Raw genomic sequence first — 19,084 nt, forward strand, 5'->3', positions numbered from 1 at the left:
AATGCTCATATGCGCAGAGACACAACTAACTTACAGTTTTCTGTACTTTAGGTGCTTAAGTGGAAGCCCCACCGATGTCCCGCCTCTTTGTACACTCCCTTTGAAAGCACCCACTACGTAAATTAAGCAGGTATTTGCAGAACAGTGCTTAGGTGCTATGCTGGCATTTACATGCATATGCACAAAAATGCCAGTATTCTACACACTGGATACCTAGGTTACAGAATTGCCCTTTAAATTACTTCAACTGCCAAAATGATACGCCTGAGTTTGGGAGACCCTGGATAAACAAACGTTGTCCCACAAGAAGAGAACTAAACTTGCAGTGAGAAAGGGGATGGGAGGTTGACCAAATTCTTAGTGCATATCCTGAAACACCTGATTCAAAACCACAAACTGGAAACACAATTCTCATAACTGCTATTTCCAAAAATTACCTGGTTCCAAACAAACTATAAGGGGGAAAAACCCCAAACTAAAAAGCAACCATAACTTTGGCCAAGCCCAGCTGTAAACTACTTACCTCTTTTGTTTAGAATGATGGAAACTGCAACATGTAAAGGAGTGTCTCCCTCCAAAAGAGACAGACTCTGGGGATCTGCTCCTCGGGTCAGCAACAAATATGCCAACTCAAAATCTTCCTTCTTTAAACAAGTACAAAGGGGCTTTTCAAAGCTGGCTCCAAACCCATCAGGAGATGCTAAAGAAAAAGATTACAGTGGAATTAAGCTTCACTTCCTTTATACAAGGTGATGATATACTGCAGAAGTAGCAAGCTGCACACAAGGCATACTGAATAAGTAATGACAAAAAGGGTGTTTTCTGCCAGCTTATAATTTAGGAAAAGAGAATGCTAATCAACACAGAGGGTAACTTTATAAGTAGGCATCTATGTCTCTTTATAAAATATTAACGTAAGCAGCAAAAAATTGCTCTTACATTGCAGTCACAGAGATTTACACCTGCTCAAGAACAAGTGTAAATGGCCATGCCTAGATTATTTAAGTATAGGTGTAAATTAGCATCAAACATATAAATGGCAAGTGACCGACTCACCTGCAAATGCGCAATAGAGACTTCCCTCTCTGTCCCGCCCCCACATCAAGACGTGATGACGGAACAGAGAGGGAAACTCTGCGCTGAGGAGGAGTGCAGTCACTGCCACACGGACGTCGACGCTGCTGCTCCCCCACCCTGAGGTTGCCGCTGCCGCTCCCACCCCTGCAGGTCGCCGCCGCCGCCCCCCCCTCCAAGGTCGCAGCCAACCCCCTCCACCAGGCCAGGCCCTCTCTTCTACATTTAACTTACAGCGCCGAAACCGTAGGCAGATCAGCTCCCGTCGGCCTTCCTTCCCAGCCTACGTGTCCCGCCCTCGTCACACGAGGGCGGGACACAGGCAGAGAAGGAAGGTCGACGGGAGCTGATCTGCCTGTGGTTTCGGTGCTGTAAGTTAAATGTAGAACAGAGGGCCCGGGTGGAGGGGGGCCGGCGGCAACCTCGGGGGGGGGGGGAGGGAGCGGTAGCGGCGACCTCAGGGGGGGAGGGGCGATAGCGGCGACCTCGGGGGGGAGGGGAAGGCAGGAAAAATGCTCAGGAGGAGGGGGGCCTTGGAGCTGGCTTGCACGGGGGCCCTTGGAGCTGGGAGGGGAGGGAATGGGGCCTTGGAGCTGGGAGGGAGGGAGAGACAGGGGGCCTTGGAGCTGGGAGGGAAGGAGGGAGGATGCTGGACATGGGAGGTCAGAAGTAGGGGGCCCTTGGAGCTGGGAGGGAATCAGGCCTTGGAGCTGGGAGGGAGGGAAGGAGGGAATTATACATCAAAATAGAGCATACCAATACTTGCCCGTTTTAACGGGTTTAATGGCTAGTATTTTATAATCTATGTATGTACTTGCTAACTCTGACCATGCTCTATTCAAACTTTGCCCCTCAGCACCCCTATTAGCAAAGTATATGCCATTATCAGGCTTATTTTCGAAAGAGAAGGGCGCCCATCTTTAGACACAAATCGGGAGATGAGTGTCCTCCTCACAGGGTCGCCCAAATCGGCATAATTGAAAGCCGATTTTGGGCGTCCCCAACTGCTTTCCATCGCGGGGACGAATAAAGTTCCCGGAGGCGTGTTGGAAGCATAGCGAAGGCGGGACTGGGGCGTGCTTAACACATGGGTGTCCTTGGCCGATAATGGAAAAAAGAAGGGCGTCCCTGACAAGCACTTGGCCGACTTTACTTGGTCCATTTTTTCTGGCGACCAAGCCTAAAAAAGGTGCCCAAACTGACCAGATGACCACCGGAGGGAATCGGGGATGACCTCCCCTTACTCCCCCAGTAGTCACTAACCCCCTCCCACCCTCCAAAAAAAAAAAAAAAACTTTAAAAATATTTTGTGCCAGCCTCAAATGTCATACCCAGCTCCATCACAGCAGTATGCAGGTCCCTGGAGCAGTTTTAGTGGGTGCAGTGCACTTCAGCCAGGCGGACCCAGGCCCATCCCCCCCTACCTGTTAGACTTCTGATGGTAAATGTGAGCCCTTCAAAACCCACCAGAAACCCACTGTACCCACATGTAGGTGCCCCCCTTCACCCATAAGGGCTATGGTAGTGGTGTACAGTTGTGGGGAGTGGGTTTTTTTTTTTTTTTTTGGGGGGGGGTTGGGGGGCTCAGCACACAAGGTAAGGGAGCTATGCACCTGGGAGCAATTTGTAAAGTCCACTGCAGTGCCCCCTAGGGTGCCCGGTTGGTGTCCTGGCATGTCAGGGGGAACAGTGAACTACGAATACTGGCTCCTCCCACGACCAAAGGGTTTGCATTTGGTCGTTTCTGAGATGGGAATCCTTGGTTTCCATTATCACTGAAAACCGGGGACGACCATCTCTAAGGTCGACCTTAATGTTGAGATTTGGGTGTCCCTGACCGTATTATCGAAACGAAAGATGGACGCCCACCTTGTTTCGATAATACGGGTTTCCCTGCCCCTCTGTCTCTCTGATATGGTAAAAGATTTCAATACCAGTACCAGAAATTTGACACCAACTGCTTACCCCCATCTTAAGGTAACATAAAATACAACAAAAAATAATGTATCTACAACAGTAGCCCAAATAAGACAAAGAAAAAAATAAATGTTTTGTTAATTTATTTATTTTACAGAAAACAACTGCTTCTACAAAACTCCTTATATTACTCAAGTGTGGTCACATACCACCTCAACTTCATCATATGTTCCAATAATACAATCATAAAAAGGTTTTCAAATATATAAAGTCACTTAATAAAGAAAAGTTTATGCCTCTTGAGGTTTATTCTGGTAAAATCTAATATTTGAGTGGATCACATATCTCCACAAAAATTAGCAGTTATTGTTTCTATATAGAGTATAATAGAGTTTGTTTCTTATTGAGAATTGTTGGTATATCTCATCATGCCATTATGCAATTAATTATATTATCGCCTAGAAAGGAGGGATAGCCCTTATGGCAAATGCCCTTGGGACATAGGGATAATGAGGCCTTCCAAACTTTTTTGGTTGGGAGGAATATAGTGAAAACAAATGTGCCCATCGGGATGCCCTGGGACTTGTTTGGGAGATGGGTAAAGCTGTTTTAAGGAGCAAGATAATCGTTCATCAGAAATACAAACAACTGAATCGCTGGATCTTGCTCCTTCATTCACAGTTAAAACAAGCTCATTAAACATTGGCTCAAAATTTGACCTAGGAAAATCGAGCTCCGTATTTCCAGCTACAGCGTACCCTTAATGGCTTGATACATCAGCATACTGTGAATAGTCTAAAGTTTGGCCATCAACATTTCTTTAATATGGTAAGAGAATGGGTATTTGCTTAGCCAGATTGGTGCACAAGGAGATAGGGCCCTGCTTTGTCCCCATCCCTAAGGATCTAAAGGCCAATATTTAATTGATAAACATATTACTCAAATGCTGCACTGCTTTCTTATCAAATTGACCTTTACCAATGGTAACTGAAGAAGATTTGGCGATTTTAAATGCCCCAATTCACTCAGGTGATCTGCAGTATGCTATTAAAACATTTAGCGTTGTTAAAGGTGCCAGGGCCAGATGGACTACCATTAAAGTTCTATAAGATCTTAGGTTTACTTTGTGAGCTGGGAGCTGCGCTGGGTATTTTCAGACTTGGTTTGATTGGTAACTGAGGTTACCCGTGTCCCGCTCTTAATATCTTCCTGATAAATTATTGACTCCTTTATTCTATTACACCCCCTTTTTATTCTATCTTATTAACACAAAAAAAAAACCTGTCCTTTCACGTGCAGAGGGTCTGACCTCTAAGTTCCTTATCTGTCTCTATCCTATTGCCTATATTGCACTGTGATTTTATATTTTTATGCTGGTATTGTCTTAAAGGGATTTTAGAGAATTGTGTTTTGAAAATCTGTGCTAGTGATTTCATCTTTTTATGCTGGAATTGTCTTAAAGGTGTTTTCATTGGAACCTGTGCCAAGTGTTTTTAAACTTGTGACTTAATCTGGTGACATTGAATCTGGTGTCTGTTTTCATTAGAATTGTGTGTTGAAACTACACTGTCAGAGACTTAATTCAATCAATTTTGGTTACATAGCATCTGGTGACTCATAGCTCTGGAGGAGGGGCAATTTATTTTTACCTGGGTAGTAGAACCTACGTTTACCTTGTGAGCTGAGAGCTGCGCAGGGCATTTTCAGACTTGGTTTGATTGGTAACTGAGGTTACCTTTCTTCTGCTCTTAATATCTTCCAATGTAGTGAAATGTCTTCCAGGATCTTCAGCTACAAGATGTACAGGCCAAATACTGAAAGTAATCCGAGAAGAGAGCGAGGCTTCTAATGCTTTTTTTTTTTTTTATCTTTTTTTATTGAGAACAAGCAGAGCTTTCCAATACAAACATATAGCAATTGTAAACAGTAATACTAACATGAAAGTAGCTATAGGATACAGTACACATATTATTCACTCCATAAGTATTATGTCTAGCCATCCCCAATTATCCCATCCCACTGTATCCATTTCCTTTATACCTCCCTCCCCCTCCCGTCCAGAATTGCTCATTCAAAAAGACCTTTTAGCACCCATCGCGGAAATTCCAACAGAGGCACTATTTATAGGACGAGTTGGAATACATTCCAAGCAGCGCTTCCATATACCATTATACTCCTTAGTTGCCCTATTTCCCAGGTTAGCTGTTCTTCGAATCTCCCAGTCAGCCATCTGATGCAGATGCTCATACCATTGGTCAATGGGCGGCGATAAATGGCTTATCCATTGCTGCAATATGACCTTCCTAGCCAACAACAGCGCCAGTAATATATAATGACACTTACTACTATTCAGCCCCTGCTCCTGCAGTTCCACATCCGATCCCATCAGCATAATTCCATATGTCCACTCATAAGAGCTCTACAGCACCTTTTCCAACAACGCCACCACTTTAGGCCAATATCCTTCAAGTTTGACACACTCCAGGAAATGATACACTAAGGACCCCCTGCTTATATTACATTTGTTATACATATCTGTATCCCACAAACCCATTGCCTTCCCTTTACGTCTGGTGATATACGCATTATGCAATATTCTATACTGAATCAAGGCTTCTAATGCTGATGTTCTAATTCACCTGGGGACAAATGACCTGGCCAACAATAGCAAGTTTACAGCACAGAGCATGTTCCAGAAGTTTGGGGAGGGACTGAAATCTTTAGTTCGGACTGTGGCCTTTTCTGAAGTAATTCCTATGTTGGGGAGGGGAGAGGAAAGACTACGCAAAACAGAGGAATTCAATAAGTGGCTTGAGTCTTGGTGTAAAGAAGAAGGTTTTAGATACTTAGGCGAATGGGGTAATAAGTGGAAAAATAACAGGCTGCACTGTAATGATGGGCTACATCTTTCTGTGATGGGAAAAGGATCCTTGGGGAGAAATTCAGACAGTATATTTCTAGACATTTAAACTAGAGGGTGGGGGTGACAAAAGGAAACAGGGGATTTTGGAAAGTCACCCCCAGAATAAACATGATGGCAAAGGGAAAGGTCATGTAAATATAAAAAAACACCCAAACTCACTAAGCACATGGAAAGCTATGTGCACAAAAGCTCGTAGTCTAAGTAAAAGGGTTCAAAAGACTTGCAAGCCCTGATGTTTGAAGAAAACTTGGATATTGTTGCTATTACGGAGATGTGGTTCAATGATTCTCGTGAATGGGATGTGATGTACCAGGCTATAATCTTTTTAGGAAGGATAGAGAGGGCCAAAGAGGTGGAGGAGTGGCTCTGTATGTGAGAGAGAATATCAGAGCGGCTGAAACGCGGGGAACCTGGGGAAAAGAAGCTTTTTTATGGATAGTCCTGGAAAGAGAAGATGGAACCTGTATCTACACAGGAGTTATCTACAGACCTCCTGTGCAAAAGGAGAAGTTAGACAAGGATCTGATAGAAGATATTCAAAAGATTGGTATGAAAGGGGAGGTGCTACTGTTGGAAGATTTCAATTTGTCTGACGTGGATTGGAACGTCCCGTCTGTGGAATCGGAAAGAAGTAGGGAGATTGTGGATGCCTGTCAAAGTGCCTTGCTCAGACAAATGATGATGGAACCCACAAGGGAAGGGTCGATGCTGGATCTAGTGCTCACTAATGGAGGTAGTGTTTCCGATATCCGGGTGGGTGCCCATCTATGTAATAGTGATCATCACACCATACGCGGCCGGCCCCACAGTTCCACACCGCTCAATATGGCTGCGGTGGGAGCGGCCCACGTCCACTCCGGAAGCAGCTGGAATCCCTGCGCCGGGAGCAGCCGGAGTCCCTGTGCCCTGGGATCCCCAGCGGATCGTGAGTAAAAGAGAACGCGGCGGAAGCAACCCGGAGACAGGCTCCAAGAGGCTCGGAGTAGAGCTACGACGACAGTCGAGATCACTGCCTCTCCCCTGGTTCCTACCTCCAATCAAGCACACAGCTCTCGGGACTGTGGAGTCCCTGTGCCCTGGGCAACGCTTCTGAACATCTGACCATGAGTAAACTGCCTATTGTGTCTCGGGATGTCAAGACTTTGCAGCTGACAAGGTCTGAAGGGCCTAACAGTAAAAAACCAAAGTAGAGACTAAGTGATTGCTCAAGGAGCAAAGGACACTTTCAGTGTGCCTTTGAAGGAGCCTTCTGCACTGCATATGATTATACCAGGGATGCTGGGCTTGTGAGGAGTGCGAATTTGTGCGGGTTGATCTAACTGAAAGGATAAATTGATCTTGTGGCTTTGATTAAATCAACCTAACATTAACTGGTCTGAACGCAAGCAAGCTCTTAGTTGGAGAAGCAAGACTGCTAAAATGTACATAACTCTGTCCTGTGAAGCCTAAAACCATTAGTCAAGCGCTAGTATTCCCTGCCTAACACATTCCAAAGAGCAATTAAGTACCTTTCCCTGACCATGAACAACCTCTCCCTCTGAGCCAACCGGCCAGCAATCAAAGACAGCCAGCTACATATTGTGACACCTCCCTATTAACTACCTTGAAAGTACTCTGTAATGCCCCCTTCCCTCTGCCTCCCCTCTGTCTCCAGACAAAACTAGAAACAGGAGCCGGAACATCCCTGGGCTAGGAGGATGTGAAACATCAGTTCCTGTGAGATAGATCAAAGGAGGACCGTGATTCAGAGCTACTCTCCCCCCCAGCTCCCCTGCTCATTAACTTATAACTGAAACCAGACCCAATACTGATCTCTGCAGATGAAAGGCTAGCTAAACTTACACACAAGACCAGACCACCAGATTCCACACCAAGAATAAAGTCCTATCACGCATCCAATCATCAGAACATGGTCTTAGTACTAGCCACAGGGAATAGAAACCAAAATGAATACCTCCAAATTACTCCTAATAATCTACTCCTTAACACTGATCCACCGAGCACTGACCACCCCACTTGCAGAAAGTAATATCATAACCATACTACACAATCATCAAAGATTAATCAGACACACCACACACCTCATCAAACCGGTAACAACTTGAACAAAAGAAGAACACTAACATTCGGACAATCATAACAGAAGGGAAAGAAGGGTCCAAACAAACCCACTGTAACAAAGAAACGTCAACTATTAAAGGTCCACACATCACCAAAACACAGAAGACCCATTCCAAACAATCCTAGTGGGCTACATCAACGCCAGATCCGCTGTAAATAAAGCAGCAATACTAACAGACTGGATCATGTCAGAAAACCTTGACGTACTCTTCATCAACGAAACCTGGATCCATGACCAAAAGTACCCTATAATCCTAGACCTTTGCCCCCCAGGATACAAAATCACACACTGGACCAGGAAAGAAAAAAAAGAGGTGGAGGCATAGCACTAATCTATCGATCCTATTTCACCACCGAAATCACTGCTGAGTCCTTAACACCTCAACTAGAAATTGCCTCAATTAGAATCCACAACAAAACCCTACACGATCACCTGAACTGTATCCTGTTTTACAGACCTCCAGGCAACTGGAACGAAGGCCAGACTAACTTCATGGACTTCATCTCAAGCACATGTGCAACCAACTCCAATATACTAGTATTAGGAGACATCAACCTTCACTTAGAAGACCCAAACTCAATCAACGCATGAGAATGTAAGGAATTCCTCCTCTTATGGGATCTCAAATGGCCACAAATGCAACCAACCCACAAAAAAGGACACACGCTCGATCTCATCTCACACAAACTTTCAACAGACCAAAATTTAACAATAACTGATATCAAATGGACAGAAACACCATGGACCGACCATTACAAACTAAACCTGTCCCTACACTGGCGGAAGAAGGGTTCACAATGAACACAAGAACACACAACCTACAGCACAAGAGGTCAAGTAGAAATAAAAACATTCTGGCAACTGATATACAATAACGAACGGTCAACATAAACTGACTCCATTAACTACCTCACAGAATGGGATAAAAGATGCAAAAGCATACTAGACGAAATAGCACCCTCACGAACTAGAACCTCACACAAACACAAATCGATACCATGGTTCAATCAACTGTTGATTTTAACCATGACATCAAAGTGTCGCAGGCTCAAGCGGATAACCTCATCATGAAATTTGTCGTAGAAGATATGCAGGCATTCAGCACTGTCGAGCAGTCACCTTTTGTTAAGCTCGTCATTGGGTTGCAACCAGCGAGATTGGTTATGAGTCGGAAAACTTTGGTTGAATGTCTTCAGGATAAATTTGGCAAAATGAAAGAAACACTGACAGCTCATTTGAGCAAAACTCCTTATGTTTGTACAAGTGCTAATACCTGGACAAGTCGTAATCACAGTTTCTTCAATATGACTGTTCATTGGTTAGACAAACTTCTCTAGAACTTCACTCTCCCACTCTTACCTGTCAACGTATAAAGGGGCAACACACTTATGATCTGATAGCATCAACTCTCAAGACTATCCATAATAAATATAATCTGAAAGATAAGGTGACAATTACCATCACAGACAATGGCTCTAACTTTGTCAAAGCCTTCCATTTATTTTTGGATGACTCAACGGATCACAGCTTGTTTCTCAATCCTCAAGAATCTGAATCAGAAGAGAATGTCTTCACTAATATCAACAAGGTCTTTTCTGATGGTCATGATACAGTAGAAGGGAAGTATAGTTTGACACCACACTAATGATGTCCGGCACACACTCTAAACTTGGTAGCTATGATGTGGAAGATGCTTGTAATGATAAAGCGTACAAGATTTTTCAAGCTCAATGCAAAGTGTCCAGCATTTTGAAACACGACAAGCTGAAGTGCTCAGGCAGCTGATATTGTACAAGAAAAATGCAATATGCAGTTGATCATTCCTAATGCAATACAGTGGAATTCTTTCTTCTATACTGTTGAGAAAATTTATTTCATTATTGATAAAAACATGAATTCAGATAATGAATTGTGCACAGCTGTGGGAGTGACAGGATTAAGACAACATGAAGTAATTTTTCTGGGCGAGTCCTGCCATGTCATGAGTCCACTGCTCTGGACATCCTACAAAATGAAGCTAAATGTTGCTTGGGATTTTAGCTGTCCACTTTGGTAGCGCTGAAAACAAAGCTGACTAAAGTTGGAAGAGAGCTTAAAAATGCCTCACCTCTGGCTCGAACACTTCAATGTGGGCCCGATTATCATTTTAGTTATTATCTTGATTGCAAAGTTATGCTGCTGCCATTTTGTCTTGTTGGGTTGAAGAGAATGAAATGAAAATGAAATACAAAGAACTTCTTTTTGAAGCAATGTAGACCATGAAACTGCATCAGCATCATCCAGTAGTGATTGTGGTGATGAAGTTGACTTCTTCTGTTTTCAGAATGTTGATGGCAGCGACAGAAGTGATGTTGCTGCTGAATTGGACATATTTCTACATGACAATTCTCGTGAAGTAATCAGTGTATCAGTTTCCTTGTATCAAGACACTGTTATTGAAATATATCATGGGTTTGCTACTGACTCTTCAAATACTAGAACCCTATGATCAGCCATTCAGATTGAATAAGTTTTTGTTTCTTTGTTGGCATTGATATCAGAAGGCGGCTCTGCCTGGTGTTGCCACACTGAGGACTACTGAATATAGGTCATGAATGATTGATTTCTGTACTGCTCATATTTTCATGGTTTTTTTTAAATTGTTTTTTCCCTTGATTTAAATCTCTCTCTAATTGTACTGTATCTCTATATTTGAGGACTTGAGCTTTTCTGTTTAGATGCTTTCTTTGATAATGGATGGATTTCCAATTGCTAGAATTAATTTTATATAATGTTGAAACAACTGTTTAACATATTTCTTTCATCAAACAAGTAATGCAACTTGCCCAACACTGGAAAGCACCACATCACTCTAGTGGAGGTCTAACTTTTATAAGAAAACTAGTAAAACATGCCCGTTTCAGGCGCAAATGAAACGGGCACTAGCAAGGTTTTCCTCCCAAACCCCCCCTCCCTGCTCACCCCTTCGGCGTTGTGAAGGCACTGACCGCCATTGTTGCGGACCTCATCAACGCCACCTTCAATGTGCTGAGTCGTCGGTTGTGAAGCCACTGACGCCATTGCTCCGCCCTCGACGTCAGCACGTTTGACGCGAGGGCGGGGCCCCAACACAGTGATTTCGGTGGCTTCACCACCACGAACCCTTCGAACCGGAAGGAAGTGCCCGGAGGAACTGACAGTGACGTCAGTGTACTCAGAACATTGAGGGTGAGTTTTATTATATAGGATGTCCATTGGCATTTACCTCCTCTGTCCAGCAAGCACTTCAGAAGCTGGATACGTTGCTTGCCCCCTGCACTGAGATGGCCGATGATGCTGCCAATATTGAACTTCTGGAGGTGGCAGTTTTTAAGAAGCCCATCCTCCTTCCCTGTAGTCTGGGGTGGGCTCTCTCCATTGGCATTCCGAGTCAACAGCAACAAGACCTCATGCCATTTCCGTTTGTGGAGCAGCTGTATGATCAGGTGATTGGAGAAGCGATCAGGAATGTCACATACAGCTTCTGTGGGGATTTCTGAAATCATGCAACAGGAAAATTAAAAAAAAAAAAAAAAACACATACACAAACAAAACTATAGAAAAGAAAAATTCCCATGGAAATTAGGCACCATTAGAGCTGTAGTGGTTGCATGCACATCAAACATATGGCTAGGACATGCATGGTCTCACTGTCTACAACCAGGATGATAAATTGCTAATCACCCTACCGTGTTTCCCCGAAAATAGGACATCCCCCGAAAATAAGACCTACCCAGGTTTTGGTGCCCTTAGTAAATATAAGGCCTCCCCTGAAAGTAAGGCCTAGCAAAGTCTTATTTTCAGGGGATGTCTTATTTCGGGGAAACACGGTTGGTCCGCCCACCCTCCCTCCGTCGCTCCTGCAACTAACCCCCCACCCGAGATCGCCGCCCCCCCCCCTCCATCGCTCCGAAAGTAACGGTTGGCCCGCCCACCCTCCCTCCATCACTCCTGCAACTAACCCCCCACCCGAGATGGCCCCCCCACCCGAAGTCGCTCCGAAAGTAACCTTTCACTTGCCTTCCAGTTCGCATCGCAGCAAGCAGCAGGCCAGGCCACACCTTCCTTCTGTGTCCCGCCCTCGCCTGACGTAACGTAACGTCAGGCGAGGGTGGGGCACGGAAGGAAGGAGAGGCCTGCCCTGCTGCTTGCTGCGATGCGAACTGGAAGGCAAGTGAAAGGAGGCTTCAGGTTAGTTCCGGAGCGACGGAGGGGTGGCACGGCGACTTCGGGTGGGGGGGCCATCTCGGGTGGGGGGTTAGTTGCAGAAGTGATGGAGGGAGGGTGGGCGGGCCAACCGTGTTTCCCCAAAATAAGACATCCCCTGAAAATAAGACCTAGCGCCGTTTTGGGAGCAAAAATTAATACAAGACAGTGTCTTATATTCGGGGAAACACGGTATATTAGGTGTTCATTATCAGAATCTCTCTTTAATGTTTGGTTTCTTTAGAATGCTACAACAGCTAAAAAAAAATGTAGAGCTTTACAAATATAACTAAATCTTTACTTTACTACATTTGATGACTTACCACACCAAAGTAGCTCATGATGAACAACAACACACTATCACAGCCTCAAAGGTAATTTATATTTAAATTTCTTCACCATCCCATCCTAGAAGTCATTTAGCAAAAAGCAATCATTTATATCTGCAAAATAATATAAAATAATCTAACTTATACATTAGGTACTACATTAAAAACTTTTTACACCCACATCTTTAAATTTTTCCTAAATGTAGTGTTAATACTTTAGAAATCTCAATTCCAAAGAAATAGAATTCCACAATTTTGGATTTGCACTGGTCTTTTATGTTTATTCTCTTGATACACTGGGCTTTTCAGGTTGCTTTGTGACTTGGTTACATCAGATTTATGCCCAACCAGAGGCCTGCATAAAAATTAGTGGCACTTATATGAAATCTTTTCATTTGCAGAGGAAAACAAGACAAGGAAGGATGTGAACTCTCATCATTGTTGTGATCAAACCTTTGGCGCAGGCTATTAGAATAATGGCCTAGTATAACTGGCCTAGTATAACTGGCCTTGGGTGGGGCAGGGGAAACTACAAATTACAACTTTTTGCTGATGTGTTGCTCCCTCTTACGAGTCTAGCTACCTCTTTGCTGGGCTGGGGGAGGAGCTCTGGCGAAACAGGACCCTTTCTGATTTCAAAATAAATATGGCTAAATCTGAAATTTTGAGTATCACTCTGGAGGCAGAGGAGGTGTATTCTCACATATCATTGGGCTCCCCATTCCATCTGCTATCTGGGTGCTTATCTGACAAGGAGGATAGAGGATCTTTAATAATCAAAATCTCCCCCTAAGATGGAGGAACGTTTCAGAGATTTAGATAATTGGGAGGGTCATCATATATCTTGAACTAGATGGATCAGTGCAATTAAGACGATGGTGTTATTGAAGCTGCTCTACCTAATTTATGGCCTTGCCTCTCCTGATACCAACTTTTTTCATTTTTGCCAGGCTGAAAAAAATAGTGTTTAGCTTTATTGGGAATAAACATCCTCCTAGGGTAAGGGCTAGCCTTGTATCTTCCTAAAAAGCAGGGCGGAATGGCCATACCAGACTTCTTTCTTTACTATCAAACATTTACAGCTCCATATATTGACAAAATGGCTTTCCTGCTCTCCAAAAATATGGGTGCAAAATGGAGCAGTGTTGGATGGGCTTCATGCCACTCTAGGTGGTTCCTTGGCTTCCATTTTTTGAGAATCTCGAACGTCTTAAGCGGGTATCAGTGAATATAAGAGGCCCTTTAAAAACCTGGTATGTTGTAAGAAATAGGTTCTTTCCCGAGAGGGCTTGTTTTTTGCAAATGGCCATATGATATGCCCCAGGATTTGTGCCTGGGCGGATAGATAGGATGTTCCAACAATGGGAGGCTAATGGGCTGTTAACCTTGGGACAAATCTGGGAGGAAGAGAAGTTTCCGACATACCTGGAATTGATGGAAGAATGTTGTCCACCTTTTCATCAATTATTCCACCACTGGCAACTCAGAATTTTATTTCGCATAGTGTGTGCCAGGAGATTAGTCTTCCTGAGATTCTATTAGAGAGGGAATTGAGAGGAAGGGGAGGAAGAGGTTCTATTTCTCATTTGTATCAAGCACCGGTACTGGCCTGTTCCTCCTTAGAATATTATGTATAGCAACTTGCTGCTCTGCGCACTTCCTCATGCACCAGCCCAACGTCTATGGGCCTTCCAGAACCAGCAGCGGCCAGATCTATGATCCTGGATCTGGAGTCTCCTCTCTCTTTGATGAGAACCAACCCCCAGACTGCTGGGGCTTCCTATATCAGTAGCAGATACATTTCAACCTACAGCCGGCCAGCTTCTCCTCTGATTGTATCAAAATAATATATATTGTGTCCCTCCTTTCTGGACAAGCCCGGGCTTGGGTCTTGCCTCTTTGGGAGCAGCAGGATACCATCCTCTGATCTGCAAGCCTTCCTGAAATGTTTTTCACCTGTTCTTTGATGAACCAGGGTGGCCCGCTTCAGTGGCCAGTAACCTCCTTCAGTTACAGCAAGGGGCAATTACAATGGGAGCCTACCTCATTTGGTTTCAAACTTATTGTCGGAACTCTGAAGGAACCAAGAGCCTCTGCTTGCCATATTTTGGCAGGGCCTAGCAGGCAGGATCAAGGATGAACTCGCCAGCAGAGTTATTCCCCCCCTCTCTGGATGAGCTCATTGCCCTGTGCATTAAAACTGACATGCGGCTCCAGGAGAGGGCTTTAGAGAGGGGGCCATTGACCTTGCCTGTCAATGAATTTCCAACATCCACTGTCTCCAGTGGCTTCTTGTGCTCTCACTATGGAGACTCCTGAGGAACCCATGATGGGTTGTCACCGACTCTCCGAGACTGAGAAGAAACGCAAACGGATGAACAATCTCTGTTTGTATTGTGGGGAGTCGGGGAATTTTGCCACCAAATGTCCACAGAAGCCAGGAAACAGGGTGGGCTAAGATGTCACGGGGAGACAGTGCTGAGCCTACTTCTTTGTTCCCCAGATCCCCTATGTGCCTTCCCAGTCCTCCTGTGATGGGCTTCCTGTCAGATAGAAGTTATAGCCTTCATTGACTCCAGGGCCGCAGGCAACTTTATTGATGGGAACCTAATCCAGCAGTATTGGATTCCGATGGCACCTAGGCTACAGCCTTACGCATCTCCTCCATTTTCAGAGACCCATTACCAGACCTCGTCACCCCCATCTCCGAGCCACTCTCCCTTCAGGTCGGAGCCCTCCATTATGAAACCATCCAGTTTTACGTTCTCTCCGTCTATTCATCCTGTAGTGCAAGGACTACCTTGCCTTCAGTTGCATTCTCCACAAATCTATTGGAGCACCAATGACATCATGGCCTGGGGGCCCTCATGCTTCTATTCCTCACTGGTCAAACCTGTGATGGTTACAGCTTTGCTGCAGACACCCCCTCTCCCCGGGTTCCCTGCCATCTATCAGGATTTTGCTAACGTTTTCAGCAAAAACAGGCTGAAATACTCCCGCTTTATAGAGACTATGATTGCGCTATCGACTTAATGCCTGGGAAGAGGGCCCCCCCAAGGGATGTTTATACCTCTCCTGACCTGAAACTCAGGCCAAGACAGAATATATCCAGGAGAACTTACAGGAAGGCTTCATACAATCCTCTATTTCCCCAGCTGGGGCAGGGTTCTTTTTTTGTCGGCAAAAAGGATGGTACACTCCAGGCATGCATAGACTATCAAGGTTTAAACGCCATCATGGTGAAGTATCAATACCCGCTGCCGCTCATTCCAGAGCTCTTCGATCAACTACAAGGAGCAATTATCTTCACCAAACTGGACTTGCAGGGAGCGTACAATTTAGTCTGCATAAAGGAGGGAGATGAGTGGAAAACAGAATTCAATACCCACGACGGGCACTATGAATATCTAGTAATACCTTTCGGGTTGTGCAATGCTCCTGCACTGTTCCAGCACTTGATTAACAATATCTTCAGAGATCTTCTATATTCCTTTGTTATTGTATATTTGGATGACATCCTGATATTCTCTTCTTCACGCTTTGAACATCCACAGCATCTCAGAACAGTCCTTCAATGACTTTGAGACAACAGCATATATGCCAAACTGGAGAAATTTTTGTTTCACCAAGAAACTATGCCCATCCTGGACTACATCATATCGGCCTCTGGCCTACAAATGGACCCTAGAAAATTCCAGGCCATTCAAAACTGGCCAATACCAAATGAACTTCAAGCCCTTCAGAGATTCCTAGGGTTCGCCAATTACTACCAGCAGTTTATTGATCACTATTCCACAATAACTGCACCCACTGATCATCTGTAATCTGAATCCTTCCTGAACCCATACGTCAAGCCCCCTCCCTGCCCATCTTCAAACCCTTGCTCAAAGCCCACCTCTTCAATGTCGCTTTTGGTACCTAACCATTATACCTCTATTCAGGATATCTAGACTGCCCCAATTTGATTGTCTGTACGTTTTGTCCTTTAGATTGTAAGCTCCTTTGAGCAGGGACTGTGTTAAACTGTACAGCGCTGCATAACCCTAGTAGCGCTTTAGAAATGTTAAGTAGTAGTAGTTAAGCAACGGATCCACTTTGCGGGGAGCCAATTTAGGATCCTCCTCAAAACTTCAACACTGTGGAAACCTGGCTAATAAGCTCCTGCAGCTCTTCCCTACAGAAGACCCTCGGCACAGAAAAATCCTCCCCCACCTCCTGGGAGTTCAGCAGCTCCTCATGCTCTTCAATGAAATTCTGCTCTGAAAGCATGGAACCTGATTCCACAAGGAATCATCCCATTCCAGCCTCTACTACTTAGGAGGTGGAGGAAGGGGCCCCCATAACACCTCGGCCCAATCAGCTGACTGCCTCACAAAAAAGCTTGAAACATTGCCAAAATGAATCGAGGAGGAAAATCCACTCCAGGAGTCCTAAACACTGAAACCCATCTGCCTGACCCAGCAACCCAGCCACGAGGTCCCAGCATTACAACCAATATGGCAAAGACAGGGCCGCTAACACCTCGCGTGCAAAAAGTAGCAGTCTCCACCATGGTACTGTGGAACTGCAGCTCCATTCCATTACCAGAATTAACTGCCAAAACCAACTTGCCTCTCCCCCCCCCCCCCTCCCAAGCAACGCAATACTTGCATGCCCCTACTAAGTCTACACCACACTGTAGGCAGACAGCACTTTTTCAGTTTCTCTGTATTGTCCATATTCATCAAAGCAGAGGCATTTGTCGGGTCAATGGTACCTGTCTGCATTCAGCCTCCCCTTGCCACAACTCTGAATCAAACAGGCACCCAAAAAAACAAACAGAAAGACAGAGAAGATGCCAGATCACACTCGCTACTAACCGGCACTGAGAAAGGAAGACTATTCCCCCCCCCCCCCCCCCCAGTGTGGAAGCAGATCCCCACTGGCTCTCCAGGCTGTTTGTCTGCCGCCAGATAGAGAAGAACAGACGAGGCACACTCCAAATAATCCCCAAAGGGGAGGGATTCAGCCATGACACCCCCAGAGCACCAGAGACCCCTGTGGGCCTCAGCTCCTATCTAGCACTACCTAAACGTCCAGCAGCCCTGAGAGAGAAAAAAAAATAATAAGCAATATACAAACTAGAGCCTAAAAGCCACCTAAAACTGTTTTTTATTTTTTTAAACAGACCCCTGAAAGCCTCTAGCCCAATACATCACCGAGAATGCACAGAAGGCATGTCCACCACCTGCTGGAGACTGAGAATTTACTGGCTTTCTAAGGACTGTACAGCATGGTTATAGGGGAACTCGGAAGTTAGTTGTTCTCAGTCTCCACCTGCTGGTCAGAGTGCATAGCCCATCTGTGCTGGTATGGAGAGATGCTATGGAAAAGGAGGTTGTTTTTGCCTATGGAAACAGGGAGGGACTGTGGTACTTAATTTTCAGCTCTACTATATAGCGGTACAACTCAGAGTCATGTCAGTTTGGCAGGAGGGAAACACCAAAAGCTGGGTCCAGCTGGAGCAATATTTGAATAGTCATATTCCTCTTTGGGCATTTCCATGGCTTTCCAATAGGGAATTGTGTCTGCTGCAGAAGAGGCCACCCCCTATATCCGCCTCCCAATAATGTTATGGTGTCAGCAGAGGACCAACCTTTTGAAAGACAGACTTTGATTTTGCCTCCACCTCGATACATCTTACAGAGAGGGGCTTTCAACCAAGAAGACTGCATCTATAAATGGTGGGATACTAAAGGCCTATGTATTTTGGGCCAATTACTTGAAAAGGGCCAAATGGTGCCATATAATGAGATAATAGAGTAGTATGGTGTAGACCCGAAAGAACATTATCAATGTAGACAAATGCATTTATACAATGTAAAGCAATAAAGGAACTATGGGCGGAAAAAACACCCATGGAGATAGCGTTGCGGGAAGGTGGAGGGAGGGAAAGGATATCGAGGCTCTAAGGTCCTCTTGTACCAAAACGTTCCCCAATCAAGTATCTTACCCAATGGGAGTGAGTGCTGGGGACTCATGAGTATAAAGAATGGGACGCATCTTAAAATCTCTGCTAAAATTTCAGTTGTTAGCAGCCTCATTAAAAATGGTTAGATATTATATAAATGGTATTTTACTCCAGTATGCCTGAAATGCATGTATGAGAGTGGAACTGAGCTTTGCCAGCGAGAGTGTGGGGAGAGATATTTCTACATATATGGTAGACTCCAAAGTCCAGTCCTATTGGGACCTGGTACTTGTCATTCTTACAGAGATCACAGGATTAACAGTCTCTAAAACTAAGGACTATTGTCTACTAAATATATGGTAACCAGGAATTCAGCTTTGTTGCAAGTGTATTCACTGTTAGCTGCATTTCATCAGACTTAGGAGAGTTATGGACAATGGAGAGGTCTTTCCTTACAATGGGAGTTCCTTGCTCTAGCCAATTGTTATATTTGATGCTGTTAAGCACTATTTGTCTATGTTGTGGAATAAGATATTCTAAAATTA

The 19,084-nt window shown here is 44.7% G+C and overlaps 1 protein-coding gene across 1 annotated transcript in view; it reads right to left on the reverse strand.

Annotated features, from left to right (window-relative positions):
- TRANK1 (tetratricopeptide repeat and ankyrin repeat containing 1) overlaps positions 1–19,084 on the reverse strand; it is a 222,299-nt gene that overhangs the window by 94,152 nt on the left and 109,063 nt on the right. The window contains exons 11-12 of the mRNA XM_030205498.1: positions 11,281–11,550; positions 524–700 (exon numbers count right to left, since the gene is read on the reverse strand). Of these exons, the coding sequence (XP_030061358.1) occupies positions 524–700; positions 11,281–11,550 (447 nt within the window). The remainder of the gene's footprint in view (positions 1–523; positions 701–11,280; positions 11,551–19,084) is intronic.

Source organism: Microcaecilia unicolor, chromosome 1 (assembly GCF_901765095.1).
Source record: "Microcaecilia unicolor chromosome 1, aMicUni1.1, whole genome shotgun sequence".
Lineage (NCBI taxonomy): Eukaryota > Metazoa > Chordata > Amphibia > Gymnophiona > Siphonopidae > Microcaecilia > Microcaecilia unicolor.